The 27,473-nt window shown below is 42.2% G+C and overlaps 1 protein-coding gene across 1 annotated transcript in view; it reads left to right on the top strand.

Annotated features, from left to right (window-relative positions):
• Positions 1-27,473, top strand: part of TRAK2 (trafficking kinesin protein 2) — a 51,966-nt gene that overhangs the window by 9,251 nt on the left and 15,242 nt on the right. Inside the window, exons 2-8 of the mRNA XM_080933219.1 lie at positions 11,847-12,135; positions 18,963-19,154; positions 21,221-21,297; positions 23,033-23,149; positions 24,922-25,131; positions 25,631-25,709; positions 27,296-27,426. Of these exons, the coding sequence (XP_080789345.1) occupies positions 12,045-12,135; positions 18,963-19,154; positions 21,221-21,297; positions 23,033-23,149; positions 24,922-25,131; positions 25,631-25,709; positions 27,296-27,426 (897 nt within the window). The 5' untranslated portion in view covers positions 11,847-12,044. The remainder of the gene's footprint in view (positions 1-11,846; positions 12,136-18,962; positions 19,155-21,220; positions 21,298-23,032; positions 23,150-24,921; positions 25,132-25,630; positions 25,710-27,295; positions 27,427-27,473) is intronic.

The following is a 27,473-nucleotide window of genomic DNA, read 5'->3' as shown; positions in this document are numbered from 1 at the left end:
CAGAAGAGAGCTCTATAAACACTAGCAAAATCACAATGAGAAAATGTACGATTTCCATGTTTATTACCCACTCCTGGTCTCTCTACTGATTAACAAGAAAACTCTCACAAAGGAAGACAGGAGGACCTCCACTCTGCTTGGGAGCAGTAAAGAAAAAGAGTGTTCATAAACAGCCCAGGAAAAAGGACGCCAGGTGAGAAGAGCACTTGGCAGCAGAGCCAAAGGAAGAGAAGGCTGCCAGCTAAATCCCTTGTGCTCAAAGGATAAGAACCGGGCACTCGAGAAGTGCCAGGTGTAAGAAAACAGGTCCTGGGGTTCGGTCTCAAACAGATACTTTGTGGTTTCTCTGATAACCTGCTTATCTGGTTTCTCACCCCAACATGAGGCTAGAAAGGGGAGAGGCGTGCTGGCACCAGCCTCTGTGATGCTTGATAGCCTCACAGGAATGAAGAGTGAGTTTAGACATCTAAAATAAGTAAATAAATAAGCAGTTTGTAGAGTGTGGAGAGGAGGAAGCCTTTGGAGACTGACCCGGAGGCCTTCGCTTTACACCATTAGGCACATGTACACATTGTAAGCAGTAGTTGCTGCTTACAGAGGTGACCTGAGTCAGCACAGGCCATTTCCCTCTCCCTTAGCCAGTTTGTGCCTTTCCTTACTATTATGTCTTAACTATAAATAGAACTTGTCTTATCATCTGTGCTTTTATTGTTGTTGTTTATTATTAGTGTGAGTATGTATGAGTCGGGGGAGGGCCTATATGTGGAGGTCAGAGGACAACTTTCAGGGCTTTGTTCCCTCCTTCTGCCATGTGGGTCCCAGGTATCAAACTTAAGTTGTCAGGCTAGGCAGCAAGCACCTTTACCCACTGAGACATCTTGTAGCTCCAGATAACGTGCCTGTATGTGTGTGTGTGTGTGTGTGTGTGTGTGTGTGTGTGTGTACACAAACTGAGGATTTGTCCACAATCAGTGTGTGTGTGTTTTTAAAGTGAGATTGTTTTAAAGTTGTCTCTGAAGCCCTTTCAAATGACAAATGACATACACTTCTTGTTCCTCCCAGTCCCTTGTCAGACCTCAGAGGTTAGAGGTATCAACTGTAGAAGAGGCTTGGGTTTCATCCCTGCCTCTTACTAGGTCCAGTATGATAATCAACAACTAAGCCTCAGTGGCCTTGTCAATAAACTGGTGACAATAATGTCCACATCCTGGAACTGCTGTGAAGATTATGGGTAGAAAGCTTTGAAGTCAGTGCCAAGGTGTAGAGTCTATGTATTCAGCCTACGCTAGACGCTGTATTAGGAAAGCCAATTTGGAACAGAAATGTGAAAATAGTTTTTCATTGAAACTCAGGAAACTCTTTACAATTATAAATTGTTTCCATTAGAGATCTTCTTCTGAGTCTAGTTTCATTTGGCATACGAATGTTTGGGGTTATGCCTTCAGGGTCAAAGAGCTAGTGTTGCTCAGAAGTCTCTTCCTCTCTCTAGCTGTGCATATTAAAGTCACCTCAGTGTGCTTAGTTTCCAAGTCTGGAGGAAATGTCACAGCAAACAAGATGATGAGCAAACTTGGGAAGTGAATTTCAGATCTGTCCCCACACTTAGCACATTTTCCCTTATTGGAACATCTGCCTGAGAACTCAAATTGCCACAAGTATAGAGATTGAGAAGTTTAATGTCTGTGACTCATGTCAGCAGGATGTCTCGAGCACTGGTTCTTACATTCTTAATGCTGCAACCCTTTACTACAGTTCCCCATCTTGTGGTGACCCCCCCCAAAAAAAAAACCATGAGATTATTTTTGTTGCTACTTCATAACTAATTTTGCTATTGTTAGGAATCATCTATCTGGCATACAGGATATCTGATATGCATCCCCTAAAAAGAGTAGTTCACTAGCCCCTATAAAGGGGGTCACAAACCACAGACCCTCCAAGACTAAATAGATGGCCAAAACCCTTTCTAAGATCTCTGCAAAGTCTTGGTATTCCGACTGCTGACTCCTGTTCCCTCTGCTCAGGAAAAAGAAAGACCTGTTGCTCTCCTGGTCTCCTGCAGAGCAGTTTAGCCTCCTTTGACCTTCACTGAGTGACCTTTCCTCATATTCCCTGGTTGGGCTGGGCTGAAACACAGTTTTGGCCCAGGCACTTACTAAGATTCCCCACTGCTTCCTCCTGAGAGAAGCTTGACTACCTTAGCAGTGGACAGTGTGGACTTAGTAACATCTAATGATAGATGTTGCTTTTAGTAACAACTTCTTCAGTTAAATGCTCTTAGGACTATTTATAAATATTGCGTATTAAACTTGTAAGAAACCTATCTTGAAAAACCTTGATTAAAATGTAATTTTTATACTATATGCTATTATGTAGCTCTTTTCCCAGTGGCGCAGAGAAGATAATGCCTATTTAACAGGATAGAATTGTTTTTCTTAGAAAAAGAATGCACCACTGCTTGCTGAATGAGATATTTAAAGTCTATATTTAACCTGGTTTTCCAGCCCACTTCCTAGAATAAGCTATCATAAGCTATCACATGACTATCCCTAAATGACTTTTGACTGCCAAATAGTACTGGATGGTTATGTTGCTAACCATTCATGAAGTGAGACTGAGGGGATAGAAGGAAGAAAGGTGTGAATCTAAAGATATATAAATAGCAGGCAAGTCTGTTTTAGTATCTTCCTCTAACCCCTCCCCCTCCTGTCACCTGCCTCCTGAGTGCTGGAATCACAGGCATGTGCTGCCACATCCGGTTCTCAAGCATTTTAATATAACTCCTTTGTCCTGGGTACTGTAACTTTGTGACATCAAGCGTCAAATGAAATTCCTGTTGAGAAGTGTAGTTTTAAAAGCCTGGCTTCCTCAGTTTGCTTACATGTGGTATGTAAGTATGTATATCTGTGTGCAAACATGCAATGGCTTTCGTTCAAGAATAGAAGGCAGCCAAGAACTTAGGTCAGAGCTAGCTGATCTTATAAGTGAAGATTTTATGGGAATTTTTTTTTTTTGTTTGCTTTGTTTTTTAAGGGATTAACAATAGAGAGCATCAATCTCCTGCAACAAATGGTATAAAGCCACTAAAATTTTTAGTACTGGACCCTATTGGAAATGTTTGTTGAGTCTTATTACAGGTTCTCTAGTTTTAAAGTGAACAACCTGCTAATTTGTCTAGAAATTATCAGTGGAAATAATTGTTGACTATATAATCAAATATTCTAAATACTGGATATTTGTGACTACATTGGTTAGGTGGCTAATGTTAACACTGGGGAAAACGTAAATATTTCTCTAACAGCTAAACATTGTATCTTGTGAATGATGGTTAAAAATCATGAGTAATTTTCATTTGATTCTTTGTATGCTGTGTTAGGGTACTCTAGAATCATAGAATTTATGGGTCTCTATATAATAAGGGAATTTGTTATGATGATTTACAGTCTCTAGTCCAGCTGTGAATGGAAGTCCAAAGATCTAGTAGTTGTTCAGTCCCACAAGGCAAACAGATGAAAAGAGAATTTTCCTTCTTCCAATGTCCTAATGTAATTCTCCAACAGAAGGTGTGGCCCAGATTAAAAGTGTGTACCACCACACCTGGATCTGGGACTTGCTTTGTCCCAGATGACCTTGACCTCAGAGATCTCCTTACCATTCTGTCCTGGGATTCATGGCCACTATGCCTCAAGATCTGGATCACGGGCAGAGCCTTTCAATTCTGGAATCATTCCAGATATAGCCAAGTTCACAACCAGAAGTAGCCATTACATATGCTACCTTAAATTTTAGATGCATTTATTGTATTTATAATGAGAAACAAAAATAAGTGCTTGAATATGTATGTGTTATGCTTTCTGTTTGTGTTGGAAAGGCAAAACAACTGAATAGAAATGCACAGTGCGGTTGATGGCTGGTCTTGGCAGATGAAATAGAGGACAACACTTTATTATGCATCGTGTTTCAACTCTTAGCATGTTCGACTCTGAACATGGCGAACACTGTATTAGAGCAGTTCCCAGGCAGCCAACCCCTGAGGATGTCCGCCATTCGGCTTCTCACTTGCTTTTCCTCCTATGTTAGTTGAACCTACCCTGCTGGGGAGCAGGTGGGTTATATCAGGAAATGGGGTGGCTTTTTGAGAAATGTGTCAGAAAGTGTGACACATAGTTTGCGTTGCAGGACTTGCTTGTGCTGCTGTGATCAGAGCATCCAGTGCATTCATTTGCTGTGTCCAGGAATGAGCTTAGCCCTTAAGCGTGGAGGGGCTGTAGCGATAATTATATGGTTGACTACCAAAAGAGCAGTGGGTTTAAACATTTCATAGGCTTTTAATACTTATTTTTTAACCCTATACTGTCAAAGTTTCGTTTTCCTCATTTCATTTCATTTTCATGTTTCCTAAAGGTTAACACTTCAAAATATTTATACACGCTAAGTATGCAAATTAAATATGGAGAATATTTTGCTTTTATAAGTGGAATTGATTGTTTCTTTATTCATTTAGCAGTTGATTCTGGTGTGTTTCCCTACAGTATGAGACATACTGCACTTTGAAGAGTAGGCCCTTGCCTTCCTGTCATGAACCATGCTACAGGAAACAATCTCCAATCATGTCTCTTTATAGTTGACATCACATTTCTTTGGAGTAGATAATAAACCTAGGAGCTGAAGTTCTTGGTGTGAGGATGCCCAGTCACTCCTGATAGTCTTTGAATGGCTCCACCAGTCTGAATTCTGCAGTGAGCTTTTTATTGGAAAGAATTTTGTATAAGCTCTTTCAGAGCACTAGTTACAGAGCCATGTGGTTCTTAGAGCTCCCACATTGTGGCTAGTGGCTGCTCTGGCGACTGCATAGCAGCTGCTGTGAAAGGGGTGTGTGTCTGAGGAGGGCTGTTATCGGGGTAGATGGATACACGCTGCTCTGAGTTATGCATCTTCTCTGTCCAGATGACCAGGTGCCAGGAATAGTTTGTTTCTAATTTATGTTTCTCCCTCTTGAGTTCTTAAGTTTACACTATATTTATTTAAAACATAATTGGGCCAGGAGATGGCTGAGCTGATAAAAGAACTTGATCCTCAAGCCTCGCGATCTGACTTTGATCCCCAGAACTCACAGTGAAAGGAAAAACTAACTGGAGCTGTCCTTTGACTTCTGCATGGTCACTGCATCTGTCACCTCACATGCACACACACACACACACACACCCCAATAATTTAACAGATTAAATAGATAGTAGTTACTATGTACTAAATACTGTTCCTATTTCCATATTGAGGTAGTTGAAACACAGTGAGATTAAATTAACCAAATATAATTATTTTTTAGTGTCAATTCCTTACAAATTAAGGAATATGGAGAACTAGTGAAAAGTTAGTGACGGTGAGCCGTGCAGCCTGGACTGTCTCCTGGTCCCTCACTGCAGTGACGGTGAGCTTGTCTCATGGTCCCACACGGATAAAAAGGGACTGTATTTAATGACTCTTTATTATTTGACTCTTTCAACTTTTGAATACCAGTATGTGCATGCATTAACATGGTACTAAGATTTTGTAGTACAAAAAATAAAATTCAAAGGTAGTGGTAAACTCTATTAAATGTAATATTTAGTATTCAGCATACCTGGAATTTGTATTTTCAAGATTGATAAAGTATAATATTTAAATATCCAGTAAAGACCACACTTTGCCCTTTTGAAAAAAAAAAAAGTTCCTAATAGCCTTTTGCTTTGGGTCTCCCCACCCCCCAATGGACATGAAAGTGACCATAGAGAGCCTCTTTTCTGAGAGTGAACAGATCATGTGCCTTGCCTACAAAGCCTGCTTCGTTGTTGCTTTTTAGACCTTTCAGCTGTATTTAGGACGGAATCATGGAGTCATTGGAAGGTCTTGAATCACAGATACTTATCAGCAGTCTCCTTTTCTTCCCATTCCATTTGTTGAACAAAGCAGAGAAACAGTATCCACTGCTACCTTAGTAGTTTGAGCTGAACAGCTTCCAAAGTACAAATAATGCACATGCCTTGGTTTAGGAGGTACCAGGCCAGACTTCTCCAGGTTTCTTCAGTGTGTGGCAAGCAGCCAGCCCCTTACATGTTGCAGTGGGCAGGACAGGAAGCCTTGTCCTCGCCTTGTAGATTACCTTTCTTTCAAATCTTCTGAAGCACAGACTCTCCTTTTGACTTGTGACTGGGGTTTTGAATGAAGTTGCCTTGTAGAGTGCTGGATGGTCGTGTATGAAGACCTGGGGACAACCCCAGCAGTGAGTGAATGGGCACGGTGGCACGAATCTGTCGTTCCATCACTCAAGAGGTGGAGGCAGGAGGATCAGAAATCCAGGATCATCCTCAGCTATAAAGCAAATTTAAAGCCAGCCTAAGCTACACAAGATCATGTTCCCTTTTGCCTCACGCAGCGGCAGTAGCGGATGTGTGGGTTCAGAGTAGGAGTAGTACAGAATTAAAGTCAGTTCACATGTCACTGTGTGGCAGAGATGGTCATGGAGGGCAGTGCTGTGAAGACCGAGGCATCTGGGCCTCTGTCGCTGATGGCCAGCAGCCACGGTGAGGAAACCCGGATGATCTGAAGTGATATGGGCAGAGGACCACTGCTAACAGCAACTGCCCCCTCAGAGGTCAAGCTTCAGATAGAAGAGCTTGAAGTGTACACAGTGGAAGACTGCGGGCATCTGTGGAAACTTATCAAGACCACAGATGGCGCCCTGGGATCAAGCCTTTCTTATCTTCAGGTGAAACTCTGGTGTGGACTCCTTCCTTGCCAGAGGTCACCTCCCTTCTGGTGGTGGAGATTGTGGCAGGGAGGAGTTACCTACCTTAGCAGATGTTGATGTTAGCAGACAAACAAGCCCAAAATATATCCTGTAGGAGGAGATGTTGGCCCCCAAAGCCTGAGTCTTATTCATGGTTTGGGATGCTTACTTCATGGATTCAGCAGCCTTTGAGGTCCAGTCTGTCTATAGGCAGAAGCTGCTTCCATATGTTTCATATTATGAGAACACGGCTGGTCACTAAATGGAAAGTAGGAAGCAGAGGAACATGGACAGATGTCTGTTAGAGCAGCCGTGCAGGACGTAGCTCATTCCTTGCTGCCTCGCTGCTGGGAGCAGTATGTGTTCTCCATCTTCAAGATTTCTGCTGCTCACTGGGCCCTTCGATTTGGGGCACAACACTCCCCATAGTCAGGACAGTCCTGGTGTGTCCAGTACTTCCTGTGGAGTTTTGGTACACTAGCCCAAAGTATGGCCAAATATGTTACAACCAGTTAGTCTCGGTCTTAAGTTAGTTATTTCATATAGAAGTAAGTTCTTAGTCATGATATGTTCTCCCAGCAGTGATCACAACAGTGACATGTTTGGTGGTTCATTTTGAGCCCCATTCTTTGAACAATTTAGTGGGTTGTTTTACTTGATTTCCCCCTAAATCTGCATGATTTACAGAGGCCTGTTTCTCCTTAAATGTGCCATGCTTGACTTGGTAGCTTGTAAAGAAAAGCAGTTGGTTCTAGAAAGATTAAATAGAGAACCACCAGAGGAAGATGGTGACAGAGGGAGAACAGAACTATGCAGCCATAGGAGGTGGTAAGGACCTACTGTTCACGATTGCCAGAGTTCAGTTTCTGAAAGCTGGGATTCTAGATTTCTGTTGTTCCATTGGTGGTGGAAATAGTAATAGCACACCACACTACAGCTGGCGTGTGACTGCCCCAGTGACCTCTGAAGCTGCTGCTCTCCTAACGCCCTTTCTCCTCATCATAAAGCCAGTGAACCAGATCCTGTTATTAAACCCATTTAACAGATGAAGAAACACGGTAAAGTAGTTTGTGTAGAATTCCAGGGCTGTGAGATGACTCAGCTGGAAAGACACTTGCCCACAAGCCTGTCATCTGAGTTTTACCCCTTGGGGACGCATGAGGGAAGAGAGGACAGGTCATACAATCCATACTTACTGGCCCTGGGATTTGCATTCTGAGACACTGGGCACCTGAATCACAGCCATAAAGATCCGCGTTCTTGGAACCTGTGAATGCTGCCTGAGGCAGAGGGGCTCTGCAGGCAGGGTCTTGAAAGGAAATTTATCTTGGGTTATTCTATTGGGCCCAAAACATTGATTATAGGTTACTTACAAGGATAAAAACAAACAGTAGAGTGTCAATAGAAGCAGAGGAGGGGCTCAAGGATGCCATGCTGCTGGCTCTCAGGAAAACCCAGAGCCAAGAGAAGGGGCTGCAGCAGCTAGAAAGCAAGGAGCTAAGCTTTTTACTGGAGCATTGCCCTGGTGACACCTTGGTACCAAGCAGTGGAGTTGGTTCCTGCCTCTGACCTCTAGAACTGGAAGGTCACATGTTGATGGTGCCAAGCATTAAGTTACAGCTTTAGGAAGAGCTTGTGCCATTGGCTGGCATGGTACGGACTTGTGAGACTTGCCATTACAAACAAGTTCCTTCGAGTCCGTGGGGAATGAACGCTAGTGATAATCCCCAGTGGCCAGCCGCAGGTCATTCCTTCGATCCTCTTGGTCCTTGTTCTTTCAGCTGATCTTCAGCTGTCCCTGTTGTGTATTCAGACGTGCAGGAACTTCAGATACAGACACCTTTCCTCAGGTTTAGGGAATAGAGAAAAGCTAAAGAGGGTGAGCATTTGAATGCCTGCTATGTCTCAGGTGCCAAGCTAGGGATTTTTTATTTTATATTTAGTCTTTATATCTGACCCCTTTAATTTGTAAATATCTTGGCAAAAAAAAAAGTAAAATAAAATTCAGAAATACTAAGTAATGAGTACAAGGTCAAAATTGTGGTAAATGAGGGTAAAGTCCCGGCTCTAACATGAAGATAGAGTACTGCAGTCACTGTGACCCCTCTGAACTGCCCTTGCTAAGATCAAGTCAAATAGGGGCGGGGCGTTTCTGCGGAGTTCCCAGGAAAAACACTGTATTGCTAAATCACCCCTGACCTGGTGTACCATGTGCAGGCTGGGCAGGTTCCAGGATCACCCTGGAGGTCTACATTCTTTCTGCATGACTTTAACCATGGACTTAGTCCTGTGTTCAGTCTAATTTTCTCTACTCTTGTATGCAAGGGTTGGGAACAAATCACTCACAAAACTCCAGAGCTAATTTAAACAGTAATCTCTGCAACTCCGGTCTGTGACTCATGATCAAACCTGTGTGTAAACTTTCATATTCTTAGGTAATATGTGTGAATATAAAAAAGCAAAGTGGCTCATCGGCTGCTCATCAGAGGACTTGTGTTCAATCCCCAGCGTCTGTCAGTAATGTAAGTTTCTAGGGGTGCTGGGCTTTCTAATGGGCCTTACCCTCAGTTTGCCTAGCAGGCTCGTCAGTGACTGAGTTACCTTCTGCACCCCTAGATTCTAACTATTTCAAGTGTGGGTATTTTTAACTTTAAAAAAGGATTGGTTAAGAAGTATATCTGTCATGAACACAGCATAGAAAAGTCACAGATGTTGACAGAGCATCATTAGCATTTCATCTGTGTTCCTAATGTGATATACCCAGAGAAGGCTTCTTTCTTCCTCCTCTCCAGTTAGAAGGTAAATCTTTATTGGTTTTGTCCAACTATATTTCTGTTCCCTTTGTGGTGGTTGGTTTGGAAATCACAATTCTGAGTAACAACATACTATGGGGAAACCACATGTATATAGTAGAGTGCTCTTAGAACTTGATCTTCGATAACGTGAATCATGCTACCTAACCAATATTGTGAGCTTTGCTTAATGTTGCACTGACTAATCCACATTACTAAATAAAATGTTTTAAGAAGTAATAGAATGAGACTGAAAAGAGATGGCTCAGCAGTCAAGAGCACCACGTTCAGTTCCCAGCACTTACATGGTGGCTCATAGCCACCTCTTCCACAGGCAAACACATTCATTAATGTGTGTGTGTGTGTGTGTCTGTGTCTGTGTGTCTGTGTGGCTGTGTGTGTCTGTGTGTATATCAAAAGGAAAGGTAATATAGAAGTGGTCAGTAATGGAAACCCTGTGCCAATGACCATAGAAGTTTTTATTTTAAAGTGTGCCAATTTGTGGAAATCTGAAAGTGTGGGTGTTTGGAAATTCTGGACTGTATTCACTAAACTCCTCTCTTACTTTTTAATTTGTTTACCAACCTGGTTTGAGGTCTATCTTTAGAACTACATTGTCCTCCAAAAGGTCACTGTTAATTTTTAAGCCTGTCAAACTTCCCCTTTGACATCTCTGATTTCGTTGCTCACTTTGTCTCTGAGACTTGCATCCCTGTGTCTCTAAGTATGTCTCTGTTCTTCACAAAACTCTGTTTTGATGTTTCTTTATAACATATAGTATGGGGTGGCCTCACATCCACCTGCCCTGGCCTTCCAGGTGCTGGGATTAAAGGAGTGTGCCAACATGCCTGGCTCTGTTTTGAAACCAGGTCTCATTAAGTTTTGTAGACTCTCCTGAAACTTTTTCTGTAGCCCAAGCTGGCCTCCAGCTCACTGTCCTTTGCCTCCGCCTCCTGAGTGTTGGGATCACATGCTCCTGGCCCGGATTCTGACTCTTTTCGTGCACATTACTAAAACATGTATTACATATGTGCATTACTAAAACTACCATTATGGACATCCCACTATGTCTGGGCATGCTTTGTGAATATCTACATTGTATAAGTTCTGTTGGTGGAATTGTTAAGTTGTGGTTCCTGTGCATCTGAAGCTTGGTAGACATTGCGAAAGCCTTTCTAAAATCTCAGAGCAACTTACACTGTTATTGGTAGAGCTTTGAATCAACCTTTTTCTGGGTGCTATCCAGTAATGAGTAAACTTAGCATTTGATGGTCCAGCAGATGAAAATATTTTATTTACAGTTTGACTTATCTTGAGTGATATTGAGTTTCTTTTTTAATCACTGGTTCTCCACCAGGGGTAATTTTGCCCCCAGGGACATCTGGCAGAGTCTGGAGACACTTTGCCTGTTCTTTCTGGGAGAAGGTCTAGAAAGGAGGTTCTTCTAGCACCTTAATCCGGACAGGGCCACTGTTGCTAAGGTTCATTCAGTGGGATCCACACAAATGACCCAAATGCTAGTAGTGGCCAGAGTTGAACAGCTTACTCCATTTTGTTCTTTTATTGGTTATTATCTATAATTCTTCAGTTATTACATTCTTTGCTTTTGGATTGTAGTATACATGGTTCCACCGTCACAGTTTGCCCTCAAGTAGCGCTTCCCTATTCCACATATGGTTAAAGACCTGACAAGCGTGTCCTCCAGGCCAAGCTGCACTGCACTTCTATCTGATTGGCCACTGTAACAAGTAGAGAGTTGATTTTCTATAAAATATGTAGCCATATTGAAATGTAACATGTACCAACGCCATGCTTTAGCTGTGTAATTGGATTATATTTTGCATCAAATTCATGCGTGTTTGAAGCCATCACTGGGCCTAAATGTGTTGTTCCCCAAACTCTTCTTCTGTGTCTAAGCCCGTCCCTAACCCAGCCACCATTTATCTGCTTTTTGGCACTGTAGATATGTTGGTGGTGGTGCTCTTTTTCTTAGAATTCTTATAAAAATGTAATCATAAACCATGAGCTGATTCTTTTCTTTCCTTCTTTCTTTTTTCTTTTCCTTTCTTTCTTTCTTTCTTTCTTTCTTTCTTTCTTTCTTTCTTTCTTTCTTTTCTTTCCTTCCTTTTTTTTTTTTTTTCTTTTTTGGCCCAATCTAATTGCATTGAGATTTACTGATGCTGTTGTGTATATCTTAGAGAAACATTTTTAATGACAGGCATGCTGGTAACTAGAGTCCTGCTATTAAAGATGATGCTGAATTCTAACCAGCCGCTCTGTTCTTGTTTTAGGCCATGACTGTCCGGGGCTGGTAACCACATGAGAGCACTCACTGCTGCAGATGTCACCTGACTCGTTGCAGGAAATCCGCCCTAAAGAAAATATCCATATGACCACGTTCATTTCTTTACTAAATGGCTTAATGGATTTCCTTTACTCCGATTCATACACAAGCTGCCCCTTTCAACCAAAGCAAGAAAGGATTCTGCATGAGTCAGTCCCAGAATGCCATTTTCACATCACGAACAGGTGAAGAAGACCTCATGAGTAGCAGCCATAGAGACTCGGAGAGTGTCACTGGTGAGTCCACTGTGATAGTGTTGAAGTGTTATTTTCTACAGGTCAAAGTTCAGATTCCTCAGTCTGGCCTGTGTGACCTGCCGTGATGAAACCCCAGATGAGACAGACTGACTTAAATCAGTCCAGTCGCATTAGCAGAATCTGCCTTCTGTGCGGTTCTTTGTCTGTGCCTGACTCCCATATATCCCCTGAAGCCCTGTGAGCAGGAACCGTAAGCTCAGCTTACCTATGTTTATGTACCTAAGTGCATCTGACCACAGTACCTGGCACTCAAGGCCCTTGGGATTTGGAAGGGTATATAGAAAAGTTGTAGACCTTGATGTTTTATCTGCAAGAATAAATAATTTTTAAAAAAATAAAAATAAAAGTGCCATCATGAAGACTAGAGTTTGGATCCCAGCACCTGTGTCACAAACTGGGGGTGGGGGTGGGGTATCCTTTACATGCCTGTAGTGCCAGATTGGGGGGGGTAGGGCGGCAGCAACAGACAATCTCCGAGGCTTGCTCAGCTAAAAAGCACAAGCCCTAAATTCAGGGAGAACCCCTGTCTCAAAGGAGCAGGAGGTTAGTGATAGCAAAGGGGTGGCCTAGTGTCCCCTTCTGGTCTCCAGATGTACACATCTGCATATGCATATGTTCATATACTCAGATAGACACAGACAAAAATAGGTAAGTGAGTAAATTCTCCTTACAAACTCAGAATACTCAGAAGTACTTTTCCTGAAGATTTTGTTTTAAAATTCAGTAAATAGAAATTGGGAGGTGGTTCAGTGAGCAAGTAGCCAATCACACCTTACAACTCAAGTTCAAGCCCCAGATCCCACATAACAAACAAGGCTGGAGGCAGCAGCACACGTCTGTAACCCCGCACTCCTCTGGGGAGCAGGAGGCACGTCTCCCAAGGCACATCAGCTAACTAACCTGACTTGTTAACACAGCAGAACAAACAACCCTGTCCCAACAAGGACAGAAGGCAAGAACCAGCACCTGAAGTTGTCCTCTGATCTCCACATGCGTGTTGTGGCACTCGTGAGCCTGCACGTAGACCATATACACACCATTGTCATTAGCATATTAATAATCAGTAGCTCCAGTGCCTGACTTGTATAGCCTTTTCTAGACTATCATTTATTAGGTTTATATTTGCTAACGATATAGTAATATATTGAATGCATTTATATATTTTTCCAGAACCAGTTGTTATAAAACACGGTGTTATTAAACACTGCCAGTGCATAGTCCTGCTCTCCTAAAGCTTTAAGTCCAGAACCTTCTGAACTCATATGAAACCAAGGCTGTCTTTTTAAGTCCAGCTCTATTGTCATATGTTTACTAAGGTATAGAAAATGGTGCCCATGTTAAGCATAGCTCTTGACACATGTATAACAGGTCTGTTCCTGTATAGCATCCCTTCAGGTTCTCTCGCTTCCAGCTGTACGAAGCCTCTGCTTGCTCAGTACTTGTGCGGATGAAATTTGCATGCACTAGAATTTCAGATGAGTTGACTTTGTCCTTTTGTGGCAGGGCGCTTTTTGAGATTTTTTTTTTTATTGACTGATGTTGATTATAGATGCAGGTGCTCACCAAGGTGCTAAGCTTTCATTTTCCAAAAGAACAGAAGGTTTTCAGCCTTCTTGGAAAAGACTGACACCCAGCTAGCTCACTCCAGTTACTTTACTCAAACATTATATAAGGTTAAATGGGACTGGGAAAGGTTCCAGCTACCAAAGTTACCTTGCCCTCATTGCCCCTGAGAGCAGACAACCCACACAAAGCTCAGTTGACCAAGCCAGCTCAGTCAGTGGGGTTCTCCAGCAGTGGAGTGAGGATTACAAAAGGAAGAGATGGTTAGACAAGACTGTGGCATGACCCTTCGGCCAGTTTTGAGGCCGAAAGGCAGGTTTAATTCTTCCAGTCTGCTTTTATACCATTTTAATTACATGCAGGTAATGATAAGGTCAGTTCCAGTTAAGGAACAAGCAGGGCCATAAACAAAGTCCCATAATCGCTGTTTCTAAGGGCTTGTAAAGAGGACAGGATTGTCTGAGCCTGCTTTCCTGTCCTAGGCAAAGTCATACTCTCACCGGAAGCCTACTTCTTTGTTCTAGCTTAAAACCAGATTCCTGTCTAAGCTTAACTTCCTTGTCCTGGCCCAATGTCAAATTCTTGCCAAGGGACCCCAGAAACTTTCCACACTCAGTCAAAGATGGCTAGCCATAATCAAAGTAAGACTCCAGGTTTACCAGAAGTACCTCAAGCTCTGTGCAGATGGAAGTTCTCATGTAGCAACAAGTACAGATTCTCTTAAGAGACATTTCTTCAAGGTTTAAAGAGTCTCCAAACAATTTCTCAGCCTCTACTGATTGACCCAAACATATCTACTGATTGACCCAAACATATCTACTGATTGACCCAAACATATCTACTGATTGACCCAAACATGACAAAGGCTTTACCATACACATCACTACATTTATTCTTCTCCTTTTCCTCCTTCTCCTCCTTCCTTCTTCTCTTCTTCCTGTTGCGGTGAAAATAAAAAAAGAATCTGTTGGGAGTCGCTCTAGTATGGAGCCAGGCACCTGGTCCCACACTGTCCCCTACAGCCCAGTAAAATTATGACTCAAAAATCAATAACTTTCCTCCCTACAGCCCCTCCTAGTTTCTCTCCTATCCCCTCAAATTAATAGCCTCTTTTCCTATATTATTGTTACATATATACATATGTGTATATATATGTACCCACAAATACTTAATTGCAACCTTAAAAAATGTATTCATATACTTTTATGCAAAAATGCTGAAAATTTGTACATTTATCTTTGTTTTTTAAAATAAAGTAAAAAAGAAAAAGAAAAGAAATTTAGTCATAGTGAACCACATAATTTTTCCTCATGTTGTTAATACATAAAGTGTAAAATATTGTCATACTGGATCTTAGGACAGTTTTCCTAGCTTGCTTCTTCAAGAAATTGTGAACAGAATTTAGCAAGGATGTGTATGTCAACTAAGAATATGATATGCAAATGGGAAACTTTCGGCTAAAACACAAATTTGGGTTCTTTTGGCATTTATAAACTGTCTAGAATTATTGAAAAGTTGGAGATAATCTAATGAGAAAATAAAATAAAAGTCAGAAATAAAAAAATCAATAACTTATCAAACAGATTTGTATATTAAATTCTCAATCTATAATACACCCAAACAAATTCACTGCCAATTAATAAAGATATAAACTGTCCACCTAAACAAGATAAAACCAATCTAGTTCACCTTGATCTGAACCATCTTCCTCTACCGCCTCCATCTTGAATCCCCCACTTTCTCCTTCTCTTCCGCCTTACCAAAACTTTTGTCCCTACCTCACTCTCTACTGTCTAATCACGTATCATGCCGACATCAACCTACATCTTTCCTCCCTCCTTCCTTCCTTCTTACTTTGTTTTTTCCATATAGTGCTTCTCTGTGTACCCCTTGAACTCAGAGACCCGCCTGTTTCAGCTTCCTGTGTGCTGGGACTAAAAGCATGAGCCACCATGCCCACAAGATTTTTTATTTGTGCTTTTAAAATTATTTTTTCTTTGTTGCAGCAGAAAAGCAGTCATAGAGTAGCCATGAAAGAATGAGTGATTGTGTTCTAATCAACCTGTCTTTAAGACCAGCAAGGCTGCAGGTTCTGCCCTGCTGACTGCTGCCCCACACTATGAGTGCTTGGTAAGATCAGTCCGTTGTTTTGAAGCATTTCTGTTATCTGTGCTGGAGCTTCTTTGGGGGCTTTACTTTCCTCAGTGACTAACGACATGGAGTGTGTTTTCATGTGCAATTATTGACCATTTATAGATTCATACTATCTGTGCAAATATCATAGGACTAAATTTTTAAATGTTGAATTATGTGATCTTGATATATTCTATATAAGTGATTTTCATTAGTTTAATTTTGTGTTGAGAAATCATCTGGTGATAAAGATCTTATTTTAGGACTGTTTCATCTTTTTTTACATGGGTTCATACTTTAGTATTTTTTTATTCTAGAATTAGTTTAATTGCCTCAGATATTCAGTGAAATAGAGCTGTTCGTGTGTGTGTGTGTGTGTGTGTGTGTGTGTGTGTGTGTGTGTGTGTGTGTGTGGCACTGGCGAGCTGGTCTCATCTCTGACCTGGTGTTCTGAAATCTCTCCACCCCTCTCCCTAAGTTCCCGTAGTGGGTCTCTGCAACATCAGCCCCACGCATCCCAATTCTGTGTCTGGGCGGGATACTCCACCACTGTTCCTTTCTCTGGAACTCAACTGAGTCGCAGTGTGAAGGAAAACACCACACGACCTTAATTCAGAATCAACAGATAACTCAGTCACTGGGCTCAACAACTATCGTCCTAATTAGTAAGCCAAACTAAATTTGATCTTCCGGCAGATCTGCCATCTAACGGGGGGGTGGGGGGACACTCTAGTTCATTACATCTTGTACCCCAAACTCTCTTCTCCATAAACCCCCCACAAGTCTCTTTTCTTACCCCCTCTGACCTGGAAGTCCTGCCTACTCCCCGACCAGTGATTGGTCCCCTGAAATCTTTATTTAGCAGGGGAAGGATTAGGTGTGTGTGTCTGTCCTTGTGTCTGTCTGTGTCTGTTATTCTGGAGAGCCACAGGATCACAGTGTAGAGGATGACTTGAGTGTGTTCATGGTGGGCTGGTTTTGAAGTCATTTCAAGAAAACCAAAAGAATCCTGAACCTAAGTGGAGGCAACGTGCCTGGCAGGGAGCGAACATGAGGAGAAGTCAGTAATGACGGTTTGCTTGGGATCTCCATTGCCATGGTGCCCGGGAGCCTGTCTGCAGTGTCTCCCAGAGTTCTAGGACGGCAGACCATAGCATGTGGAGCGAGCAGAATGTACACCACTTGGAGTTTGTGATGCTGAACTGTGACTATGTCCCCAGGGCTTGAGGCTTCCTTAGAGTCAGGCTTAAGTGGACACATGTTCTCTGTGGTTATGAAACCGCTGCTTGTCTTCTGGTTGAGTGGAGATGTGTGGTAATACCGGCCTTTTTAAATTGTCCTTTGCAAGTTCAGGCTAATAGAAATGTGATTTTCAAGGTCTGTTTCTTAAACTGAGGTTCTTTGCCGTTAGAGCCTGTTTCTTTATACTACACACTGAGCACTTCTGGGTCTCCGGCATGTAGGAGGGTGGATATGTCATCCTCTACTTCCTCTGTTTCAAGCCCTAGTATTTTAGTTGTGCTAAAAGAGATAACTCTTCTTCGTAAACACTACATTTGGGAGGTGTTAAATGCTCGGTAATACTGTAAACATGAAGCCAGGAGCAGACACATAAGAAAGCCCCAACTATGTTCAGAGCCAGTGTTTGAGAGCTAATGACAGCAGTGGTGTTAAGTGGATGTCCTACTATGTGGCAGTACAACCCTGGATGTAATAGATGATGCTCTTCATTTTACAGATGTGTGGGATGGAGCTCAGGAGAGATGGGCCATGTGTCTAAGATCTCATTCATCGCTAATGCTTGGGGGGAGTCAGATTTAGAAACTAAATTTGATGCCAAAGCCCATGTGCTTTCTAATATTAAGACTGAAAAACAGGACAGTGGGCAGCACCTGGAGAAGTTAGGCTCTGGATAGAAGTATGTATGGTATGTCAGAAACAATGTGTGAGAATTTGTGCATGAGCCTTCCAACCTCAGTTCCTGTAATCAAAATAATACTGCACAGGCGTTTCCAGAGGCCTGTCTCTAAGTTCACAGTTAACACTGACCACCACAGGGTCTAAAGACTCAGTAGTAAAGCAATAACAAAGATTGCTAAACCACGGCTCAGGGGCAAAGCTTCACAGAGATGAGAGGTGGAGACAGGGAAGTCTCCAAGCCCTGGGCTGTCCAGCCTGGCACACCTGCACAGTGGCAGGAAACAAACCCAAGCCAAACAGGGCAGAAGGTGAGGACCAACCCCCACGATGTTCTCTGACCTCCACATGCGCAGCGTGACTTACACACAAGAGAAAGCTAGGTTGAGGTGGTGTCTCCACCTGAGCCAGGCATTGTTTCGATTCCGTGTTTTTCATGGATCACCATTTTGTTCTCACAGCTGCCATGGAGGTCAAGTACCTCCAGGTGCCTTCTCGGTTTACAGATGGAAGAGCCTCCTTGGGGGCACGTGGAATGTGCAGAGCCAGGACTTATTGGTGTGGGGGGGGTCTCTCCCATTATCACACATGTAAAGGCTCCAATTTCATATTTCTTATGTGCTTAGTGCTTTGCATATGGCCATCTGCAGAGTTAAAATATAAACTATGCACTCTACTTTCAGTGCTAAGTAAACATTAATGTTTCTCCTGTATCTGGATATTGTGAAAATACACTAAAATGTAGTGTTTCCAGATTTTGAAGAGTCCTCCCACAGTCCAAATTTTATTACTAAGGAAAATACAGTTTCTATTCTTTATAATTGACTGTTGTCCTTCTGTTTTCTTGTTTCTTACCGTAATCCCAAATATATAAACTGAAATAATTTGATTTTATGTAGTACTAAAAAAAGAAACATTCTGGTTCATCTTAAAATTAGAAAACTTGCTTGTATTCACTAAACAATATATTTTAGGCAGCATATAATTTAAACTGTGAATATGATTTTTACTTTACAAGTTCTCTTTTAAAAGCAATCTAGAAAGCAAACTGAGACACTAGAATATATTAATAAAAATCAGGGGAGAAATGATCTTGTCCAGCATTTCTCTGGTTGCCTCCTTTATGAAACCTAGTTTTGCTGAAGCTTGATCAGTGGAACACAGGATCCACTTACAGGAACTCTTCTCCTTAGATGTCTGCTCCAACGAGGACCTCCCTGAAGTCGAGCTGGTAAACCTGCTAGAAGAACAGCTGCCACAGTATAAGCTGAGAGTCGATTCTCTGTTTCTCTATGAAAACCAAGACTGGGCACAGTCCTCACAGCAGCAGGATGCGTCTGAGACCCTCTCTCCAGTCCTTGCCGAAGAGACGTTCCGCTACATGAGTGAGTTTGTTTGGTTGGTTTTAGCCTGTCCAGAGTTTGTGCCTGGAACTGAAGATCGGGGTATTTAGCATTGCCTTTTAAAATAGGTAGCATTCAGTAGCTGGTGTTCAGTTACCTGCTGTGACTCAGCCAGAGCTGACAGGAGAGACTACAGACAGCTGTACCGTCTGAGAGGACTGTTGCCATGCTTATGACTGAGCGAGAATTATTGTAAACAGTTTACATTTGCATGTCCTTTGTTTTTTACTTGGCATTTTCCTCAGGGTAAGGAGAGAAAAGAACTGTTTCTGCCAACATTGATTATCCTAATATCTTGAGTGTTAGTTTTTTTGGTTCCTATATTTTCTTATTAAACACAATCCCAGAAATTATGCCATTCCTTAAAGAGCACAGTTCTTAGATATCTCAGTACCTTGTATTTTATTTTTTAAAGACAAACTGTTATAGCCTGGAATGCCTTGAACATACTGTGTACTTGGTCTAAGCTTCTGATCAGACTGCCTCCACCACCTACATGCTAGAGGTTACAGGCATGCTTCTGAATGTTTCTTGCCAAGGAGAAACACATGGGAACTACATAGCAATCTTCATTTTTACTCAGTGACCCACAGAGAATGAGAGACTGGGCCAAAGTCGTCTTAGATATAGAGCCCTATTTCCATTTTATTTTATTTTGGTTTTCTTTTCAGGTTTTTAAAAAAAATTGTTTCACTACTTGTTCAGTGTAAAAATGTAGTGTACGTAGCAGCTCTCAGGACATGTAAGAAAAGTCTCTGGGCTCAGCATTGATTGGTATGCTTGTGAAGTTCCTATAGTTTTACTTAGGAGATTCATCATATCTTATGCATTTCCCAGTGAGCACTGTCGCTTTTTTTATTACATTTTATTTATTTATAGTAGAGAGGGGCACTATCATCTCTGTGTGGAAGAGGTCAGAGACAACTTATGGGAATTGGCTCCCTCCTTCCACCAGGTGGGTTCCAAGGACCAAACTCAGGTCATCAGACATGGCAACAAGTGCCTTAGCTAGCTCAGCCATCTTTTAATGGCACTGATTGACAGTGATTGCTTCTTCTTCTTTTTAATGGTTATTTTTAGTAATTATTAACCTGCTCTGGATGATAGTTTCTTAGAACCCAAGCTGTTTCTAGAATTAACTCTCTCTCTTTTTCTGTCTGTCTGTCTGTCTATCTGTCCCTCTGTGTGTGTGTGTGTGTGTGTGTGTGTGTGTGTATGAGAGAGAGAGAGAGAGAGACAGACAGACAGACAGACAGAGAGTGAGTTGGTATAAATATTGTTTAAACTTGAAATATCCAGAAGGCCAAATAAGAATGTATTTCTATCATTAATATTTAAAATAGCTGAAATAAGTTAAATCAAGACATTCAAAGTTGTCCTTTTTATTTAAAATTTTAAATTTTGTTTTAGCTTTTCATACAAGTAATGATTTCTACCCCTTGTTGTAACCCTCTTCAACTCCTGTACCCCCTCAAGGCCATTACCTCTTATTTATAATCTCTGTTACATTTATTGCACAGAAACACATATGTGCGTACACACCACACTGGGCCCGTTTAGCGCTACTCTTACTGTTGATGTTGTCTGGGACTTTTCACAAGAAGACTGTTTTGTATTACCATTTCTCTTTGTTTCCTAAGTTTTGAATTTGTGAGGACTTTGTAATTGAATTCTGTGATAGCAGCATAACCCCTCAGAGACGAATTGATTAGAGTATAAAATAGGTAACTTAATCACTCCTCCCACCTCCCACCTTCAAAGGTGAGTGGACCAGATTTACCTCCCTAGGGGCAGAAGTAGTCTGGCCCAGGCTGCCTGGTGCCCGCTGGTACTTTCTCAGTTTATTGCATGTGTGCTTTTGTCGGGATGATGGTGTATCTGGGTTTATGTGCACGAACACCTGTTCTGTTTCTCTTTTCTGTATTTTCCTTCTCCTCAATGACTTCTGTAAACGCTCTGTGGGTTTGTGGATACTTTGGGCTTTTATGAGTGATTTGGATCTTCTGATTTTTTTTTTAAGCTTCTAAAGATGTTTTTAACTGTCTTAGTTCTAGGCACAGACAGAGTGGAGCAAATGACCAAAACCTACAATGACATTGACATGGTCACGCATCTCCTGGCAGAGGTAGGCAGCCATCTTCTCTCTGTGAAGCCTAAAGCTTGAGGGTTGTCTGGAATGCGTTGGGTCTGCACAGATAAAACATGACGCCTGTTCTCTAGACTGTTTTGCGTTGACTGTAATAAATGATATGCCAGCTGGCACCCTGAGCAGAAAGGCTGCTGAAGCTCATGATTTTCATGTGAGTGGGTGGGCATATCTAGTGCTGTCTGACCTCCCCGTCTTAGGAAGAGTGGTTGTTTAAAAACCCTTTATTTTTACCTATGGGGGACGGTGCTCTTGAGGGCAGTGCCTGGAGCACAGAAGGCGCTGGATCCCTGGAAGCTGGAGTTTTAAGTGGTCGTGGACTGCCTATGTGAGTGTTAAGAATTAGGGATTAGGATTCTCAGAAAGGGCAGTACAAACCCATAATTACCGAGCCACATTTCCAGCCTCAGAAAGTCAGTTTTAAGTTGTCCTGCTGGTCATTGAGAAACCTATATATCCCACCTGCAGTTTGGAGCATCTCCTTTCTTTACTTCCAGTTTTAGGTTTTTTTTTGGTTTTTAATGTGTGTGGGTTTTTCATCTGGTTGTGTGCAGTACCTGCAGAGGTCGGAAGAGAGTGTCAGCTCATCTAGAACTGGAATTACAGATGGTTTGGAGCCATCACGTGTGCTGGGAACCAAACCTGGGTCCTCTGCAAGAACAGCTAGTGCTCTTAACTGCTGAGCGCTTCTCCAGCCCCGTGTGGAAGTTTTAACATAAATAGCATCTCTTTTCCACCTGGCATACAGCAGTATTGTCTCCTATATCTCACTTTGAGTTGATCTTATGGAAGAATCCTCCCTGACGTACATGTCTGTCCTCAGAATGCTTTCAATGTATGCCACTTAGCTTAGGTTAAACTGCGATAAGTTTCCCTGAAGGATGGGGATAATGGATTGATTTCCATGTATTAGCTAGAGAAACGTAATGTAAAAAGAACTCATATTCATATAGAAGGCAATTAAAGTTTATTAACAGTTCTCCATTCTGCTAAAAGGCCCTCGTGTCAGCAGACGGGGATGCCCACATGCCCGGCTCGTTAGCCCCAGCTTCTTGGATTCTCTTTTCCATGCTTGAAGTACAGTCCTTTGATCTCCTGCTTCCCAGTCTGTAACTCTGTCATCCTGGCACTAGCTGTGAACCATGCGTACAGACTACACTAAATGGAACTGTCCCAGTACACTTACCCGATTCACATCCTGAATACCTAATCTGTGTCATTGCGGTGTTGATACACTCAACAACTCTTAGTTCAGCTTTTACTGGACAGGTGCTCTCCACCTCAATATATTCCTTGTATGTTTGTGTGGGGGGTGCACTGGAGAGTGACCCAGGGCCCCAAGCATTAAAAGCATGCTCTTCCAATCGAGCCACACCCACAGCCCCACACTCATCTCTAAAGCCTATGTTGACTTTCTAGCTTCTTAAGGTTTCTAAGTACCATGTTGGATTGGTAGGCCATAATGAATGGGATTTCAAGAAACCTCATGTGATACCAAGAGGTGACCTCTTACAAAACTATACAGTCCCTCATTTGACTAGGATTTACCAAACACTACCTGTGTGTCTGGCCCCTGCTCATTCATTTATTCGGGTTGTTAAATAAATCTCTATGCTTTATAGGAGATTGTTCTTATCTTTAGCAAAATTCACTGCAGAATTTTTAATTTGTTCTTTTTTATATACTCATAAAATGTGTATTTATTACTTTACAGAGGGACCGAGATCTAGAGCTAGCTGCTCGAATTGGGCAGGCTCTCCTAAAGCGGAACCATGTCTTATCTGAGCAGAATGAAGCTCTGGAGGAGCAGTTGGGACAAGCCTTTGATCAAGTAAGCCTTTGACCTTGTATTTGGAATGGGAATAATAATGATTAGGCCTTGTTTACTGGAGAATGCATTTCCAAGAGTATTTTTGAAATTCACAATAGCAATGATACCAGTGCCTATTGATTGTGTGTGTTTCCTTAAACTGCAAAATGAAACTTTTCTGGTACAAACACACTGCTGGATCATTAGGAGTTAGTTTGCTGCCATGTCTGTTTAGCCCTGACCCTAAAACAGTGCTGTCACATCTGAGTTCCATCTTGTGGAACATTTTTGATCTAATCAGAAAGAGGTTGGTTACTCCCGGGACCTTGTGCCACTATTGCAGCAGTGGGCGTGTCTTGCTAGGCTGATTGTTGTTGTAGGTGGCAGGGTGGCAGCCGTGTAAAGGATGATTACTCTTTTGTCCAAGTAGTGTGTAGCACATGCCAGCACTGTGAAACTAAACAGTAGGCATGCAGCTTCCATGTGAGTACCAACTTGATTTCTTCATGTTGATGACTCAAGTGAATGGTGTTTATTGTCAACAAAGGATCTTACCGTCAAGTTCTGGAGGGTGATCAAGAGTAGTGGCTACAGCTTATATTCGAGGGTCTGTGGGACCTCATTTACCAACAACTCCAAAAGAGGTAGTGGGCTTTTTATTTGAAAGCTTATGGTGTCAAGATACCATGCATCTTACCCAGAAACCAAAGCAAAACTGTGTGTGTGTGTGTGTGTGTGTGTGTGTGTGTGTGTGTGTGTGTGTAAATGCAATAATTTGTTATCATGCTGAGTAATTAAATTAAGTTTTCTTAAAAAACTTTTTTTAACTATGTACCTTTAGCTGGCTTGGAACTGTGTGGATCAGGCTGGCCTTGAACTCACAGAGATTCACCTGCCTCTGCTTCCCCTGTGCTGGTATTAAATACATGTACAACCATGCCCAGCAGTAACTTGTGCTTTATCTGATTTTGTTTATATTCTATGAGTATGTTTGGTCATTTCTGTTGAAAATATTTATTTCCTAGAAATGTCATCATCTATACTGGGAAGATTTGCATAGTCAAAGACAGCTTAAAAATATGTCATCACCAAGCTCAGTGGCACAAGCTTGAATCATAACTACTCTGGAGGCCGAGACAGGAGCACTGCAAATTCAAGGCCAGCCTACACAAGTTACCAAGAAAATTAAAAATATAAAATAAAAGAACTTTTAAAAATAGAAGAAAAAATCTGGGCCAGTAGGTATAACTAGGTGGTTGTGTTTAGCATGTGTAAGACTCCATTCTCCCCAGTTAGGTGACCAAACAGTACAAGGCAGGGGGTAAGTTTTAAAGTGAGGTCTTTTATAAGGCTTCAAAGATTTCTATACCACTGCCTTATGGAGTATGAAGACAGTAATATATGGTTTTCTTCATATGCACTCTAGAAAAAAGGTGAATCTGTTGAGTTACTGGAGAGATAACTCAGCAGTTAAGAGCACTGACTGCTCTTCCAGGGGTCCTGAGTTCAAATCCCAGCAACCACACGGTGGCTCACAACCATCTGTAATGGGATCTGATGCCCTCTTCTGGTGTGTCTGAAGACAGCTACAGTGTACTTATATATAATAAATAAACAAATAAACAAATAAATCTAAAAAAAAGAAAGAAACAAGATGCATGTAGTTTTGTCTCTCTTTACACACTTGTCTAGCAGCTGACAGGAGACTTTCATGGTGAAAACCAGCTGCCCCTTGAATTAGGAGCCATGCTGCATGGAAACGATGGACCATTCTAATCACACTCTGTGTGCAGGTTAATCAGCTGCAGCACGAGCTGTCCAAGAAAGACGAGCTGCTCCGAATCGTCTCCATCGCCTCGGAGGAGAGTGAGACCGACTCCAGCTGTTCCACACCGCTGCGGTTCAATGAGTCCTTCAGCCTGTCCCAAGGTCTGCTGCAGCTGGACATGCTGCATGAGAAGCTCAGGGAACTGGAAGAAGAGAACATGGCTCTGCGATCCAAGGTGCACCTCGCTTCCCTTTACTTCAGCACTGTGAGGTCAGGTCTGGGTAACACTGAGGTGAGATACGGTAGCATTACTTTCATGCCCTTCGTTTTCTCCCAGGGCTTGCCGAGAGTAAGTAGGAGAAGCTGACAGATAAATAGCGGCAGCAGAGTGTGTACATCTTGTGTAGTTAACAAATCCAACTTCAAGAATTATGTCAGAAAATCACAGATTTCATTGGGCTTGTAAAGTGATGTGAATCAAGCAGATGGCATCTTAGCTAAGGTAGAGGACCATCAGACATGAGCAGGCATGTGGGAAGGTCCTGTGCAGAGAGAAGGGAGAGGGCTTTGTCTGTCATATCCTTTTATTTTGCGACAGATTAAACCTGATGGGATACCTTTGGTTTCTTTAATAAGCAATGAACTTTATTCTTCAAATGGCAAAGCTTTTTGTAACATTTACTTCAAATTCACTAGGAAGTGTTGTCACATGGGTTGTTTTTCTCCCACTGAAGGCTTGTCATATCAAGACAGAAACATTTACCTATGAAGAGAAGGAACAGCAGCTCGTCAATGACTGTGTTAAAGAACTCCGTACGTGGTAACACTCTGCTCTGGGGCCGTCTTGTGGGCTAGCTCCAGCTCAGACCTTTGCCTTCAGTAGAACCAGCGCTAAATAGTTGCTCTTGGTCTGTTCTGTGTCACTAGAACAAAGTACCTGCTGCTGGGTTACTTACAAACCAAAGCAGCCATTGCTGTGACCGGAGGCTCCAAGCATCATAGTGAGGTCCCCTAATTGTTTACACATGATGGAGAAACAGAAGGGGCATTGGCATTGTGCCAAGGAGCCAGACATGTGAGACAGTCTTGTTTACAACAGTTTTGTCCCCTTGGAGAGACTTGTTGATCCTTTCTGCAGACAATACCCAAAGTCCAGAGTCTCCCTGCTAAGCTGTACTATGAAACCTCCTTCCTGTCACCTCAGCTCCACCACACTGGGCACCAAGCTTCACCAGAGACCAAGTTTCCAACCAGACTTTGAGGATCAAAGTTTCAGTTACTGAAAATCAGAATATCACATTGAGTCCACAACCCTAATTAAGACACATCCGTGTTTTAAGATATTTATCTGCTGTCTACCATTATCACTGAGTAATACCTGAATTTCTATAAATTATCTATAGCATCTTAGAGAGAAAGAGAACAACAAACGCTCTCATTTTGTTTACAAGAACAGACAGGATACATTATACTGAAATCAGAACGCTCCTAAGTGGTAGAGCCAGAGATTAAAATGGCACACAGCCTACCTATGAGCATTCACTAAGTGCTGGCTATGAGGTTACGGGATGTATTTCATTTTTAAGGAATGTGAACTGAACATCATAGAAAGAGATTGTTAGATCGCTCTGCAAATATATAGGCTTTTATGCTGACAATAATGTCACATCAGTTCATTTTAGTGTATGTCTCGAAATGGGATGCCAGCATGTTAGCGACCCAGAGGGAACTCCCTTCCCTTCCACCTCACTACCCACCTTCTCCATCCCTTCCATTCTTAGCTGCCACCCTCTGATGGGGGAGGATGTCTGTCAATTTAAAAAGTGAAAAGTCGTTTCTCTGCTTATGTCTGGATGTGAAATTTGCTATATGAAATAAAGATTCCCCGAGTCCAGTTCTAAGGTTTTGCTTTAGATCTACACATGCGCTGACTGTTGTTAGTCTGGGGCCCCACTCGGCTTGGTGGCTGTCCCTGAATGCCTGTCCTACAGAAGCATTTCAGTAGCTTCCTCATGTTCTGCCCTACATTGGGGTGGGTCCCTTCTAGGTCTCCTCTGTCAGACTGCTAAAATTGATTTTCACTGCTCGTGCGATTTTATTTTGCCCCTGAAGTGTTCTTCATGGTTCACTGCAAAGGTACATGATGAGGCTGGCTCTCCCTTCAGCCATTCATGAAGATTGTCACAAAAATCTTTTACATGAAGAAAAAGCTTAAACCAGCTCCTCAGCGTTTGCCTTTGTAATTAATCTCCTCGTTAGCAACATTCTCTCCAATTCAGCAACAGTTTGTTGCAACAAAACCTTTATTTTGCTCGTAGCCCTCCAGTGCTTGCTATAAATCAGCATTTGCTTCCTATTCTCCCTTTATGCTGGTTCTAAGTGCCCCCTTCTCGCCCCAGGTGAGACCAATGCACAGATGTCCAGAATGACTGAAGAGCTGTCGGGCAAGAGTGATGAGCTGCTTCGGTACCAAGAGGAGATCTCGTCCCTGCTGTCTCAGATCGTAGACCTTCAGCACAAACTGAAAGAAGTGGGTTCATTTAAAAATATTCACAGTAACCTGTATCTATGCGCAGA

This window comes from Micromys minutus (assembly GCF_963924665.1).
Source record: "Micromys minutus genome assembly, chromosome: 19".
NCBI classification, from domain to species: domain Eukaryota; kingdom Metazoa; phylum Chordata; class Mammalia; order Rodentia; family Muridae; genus Micromys; species Micromys minutus.
Note: the sequence above shows the minus strand (reverse complement) of the source record. Positions and strands in the feature narration are given on the sequence as shown.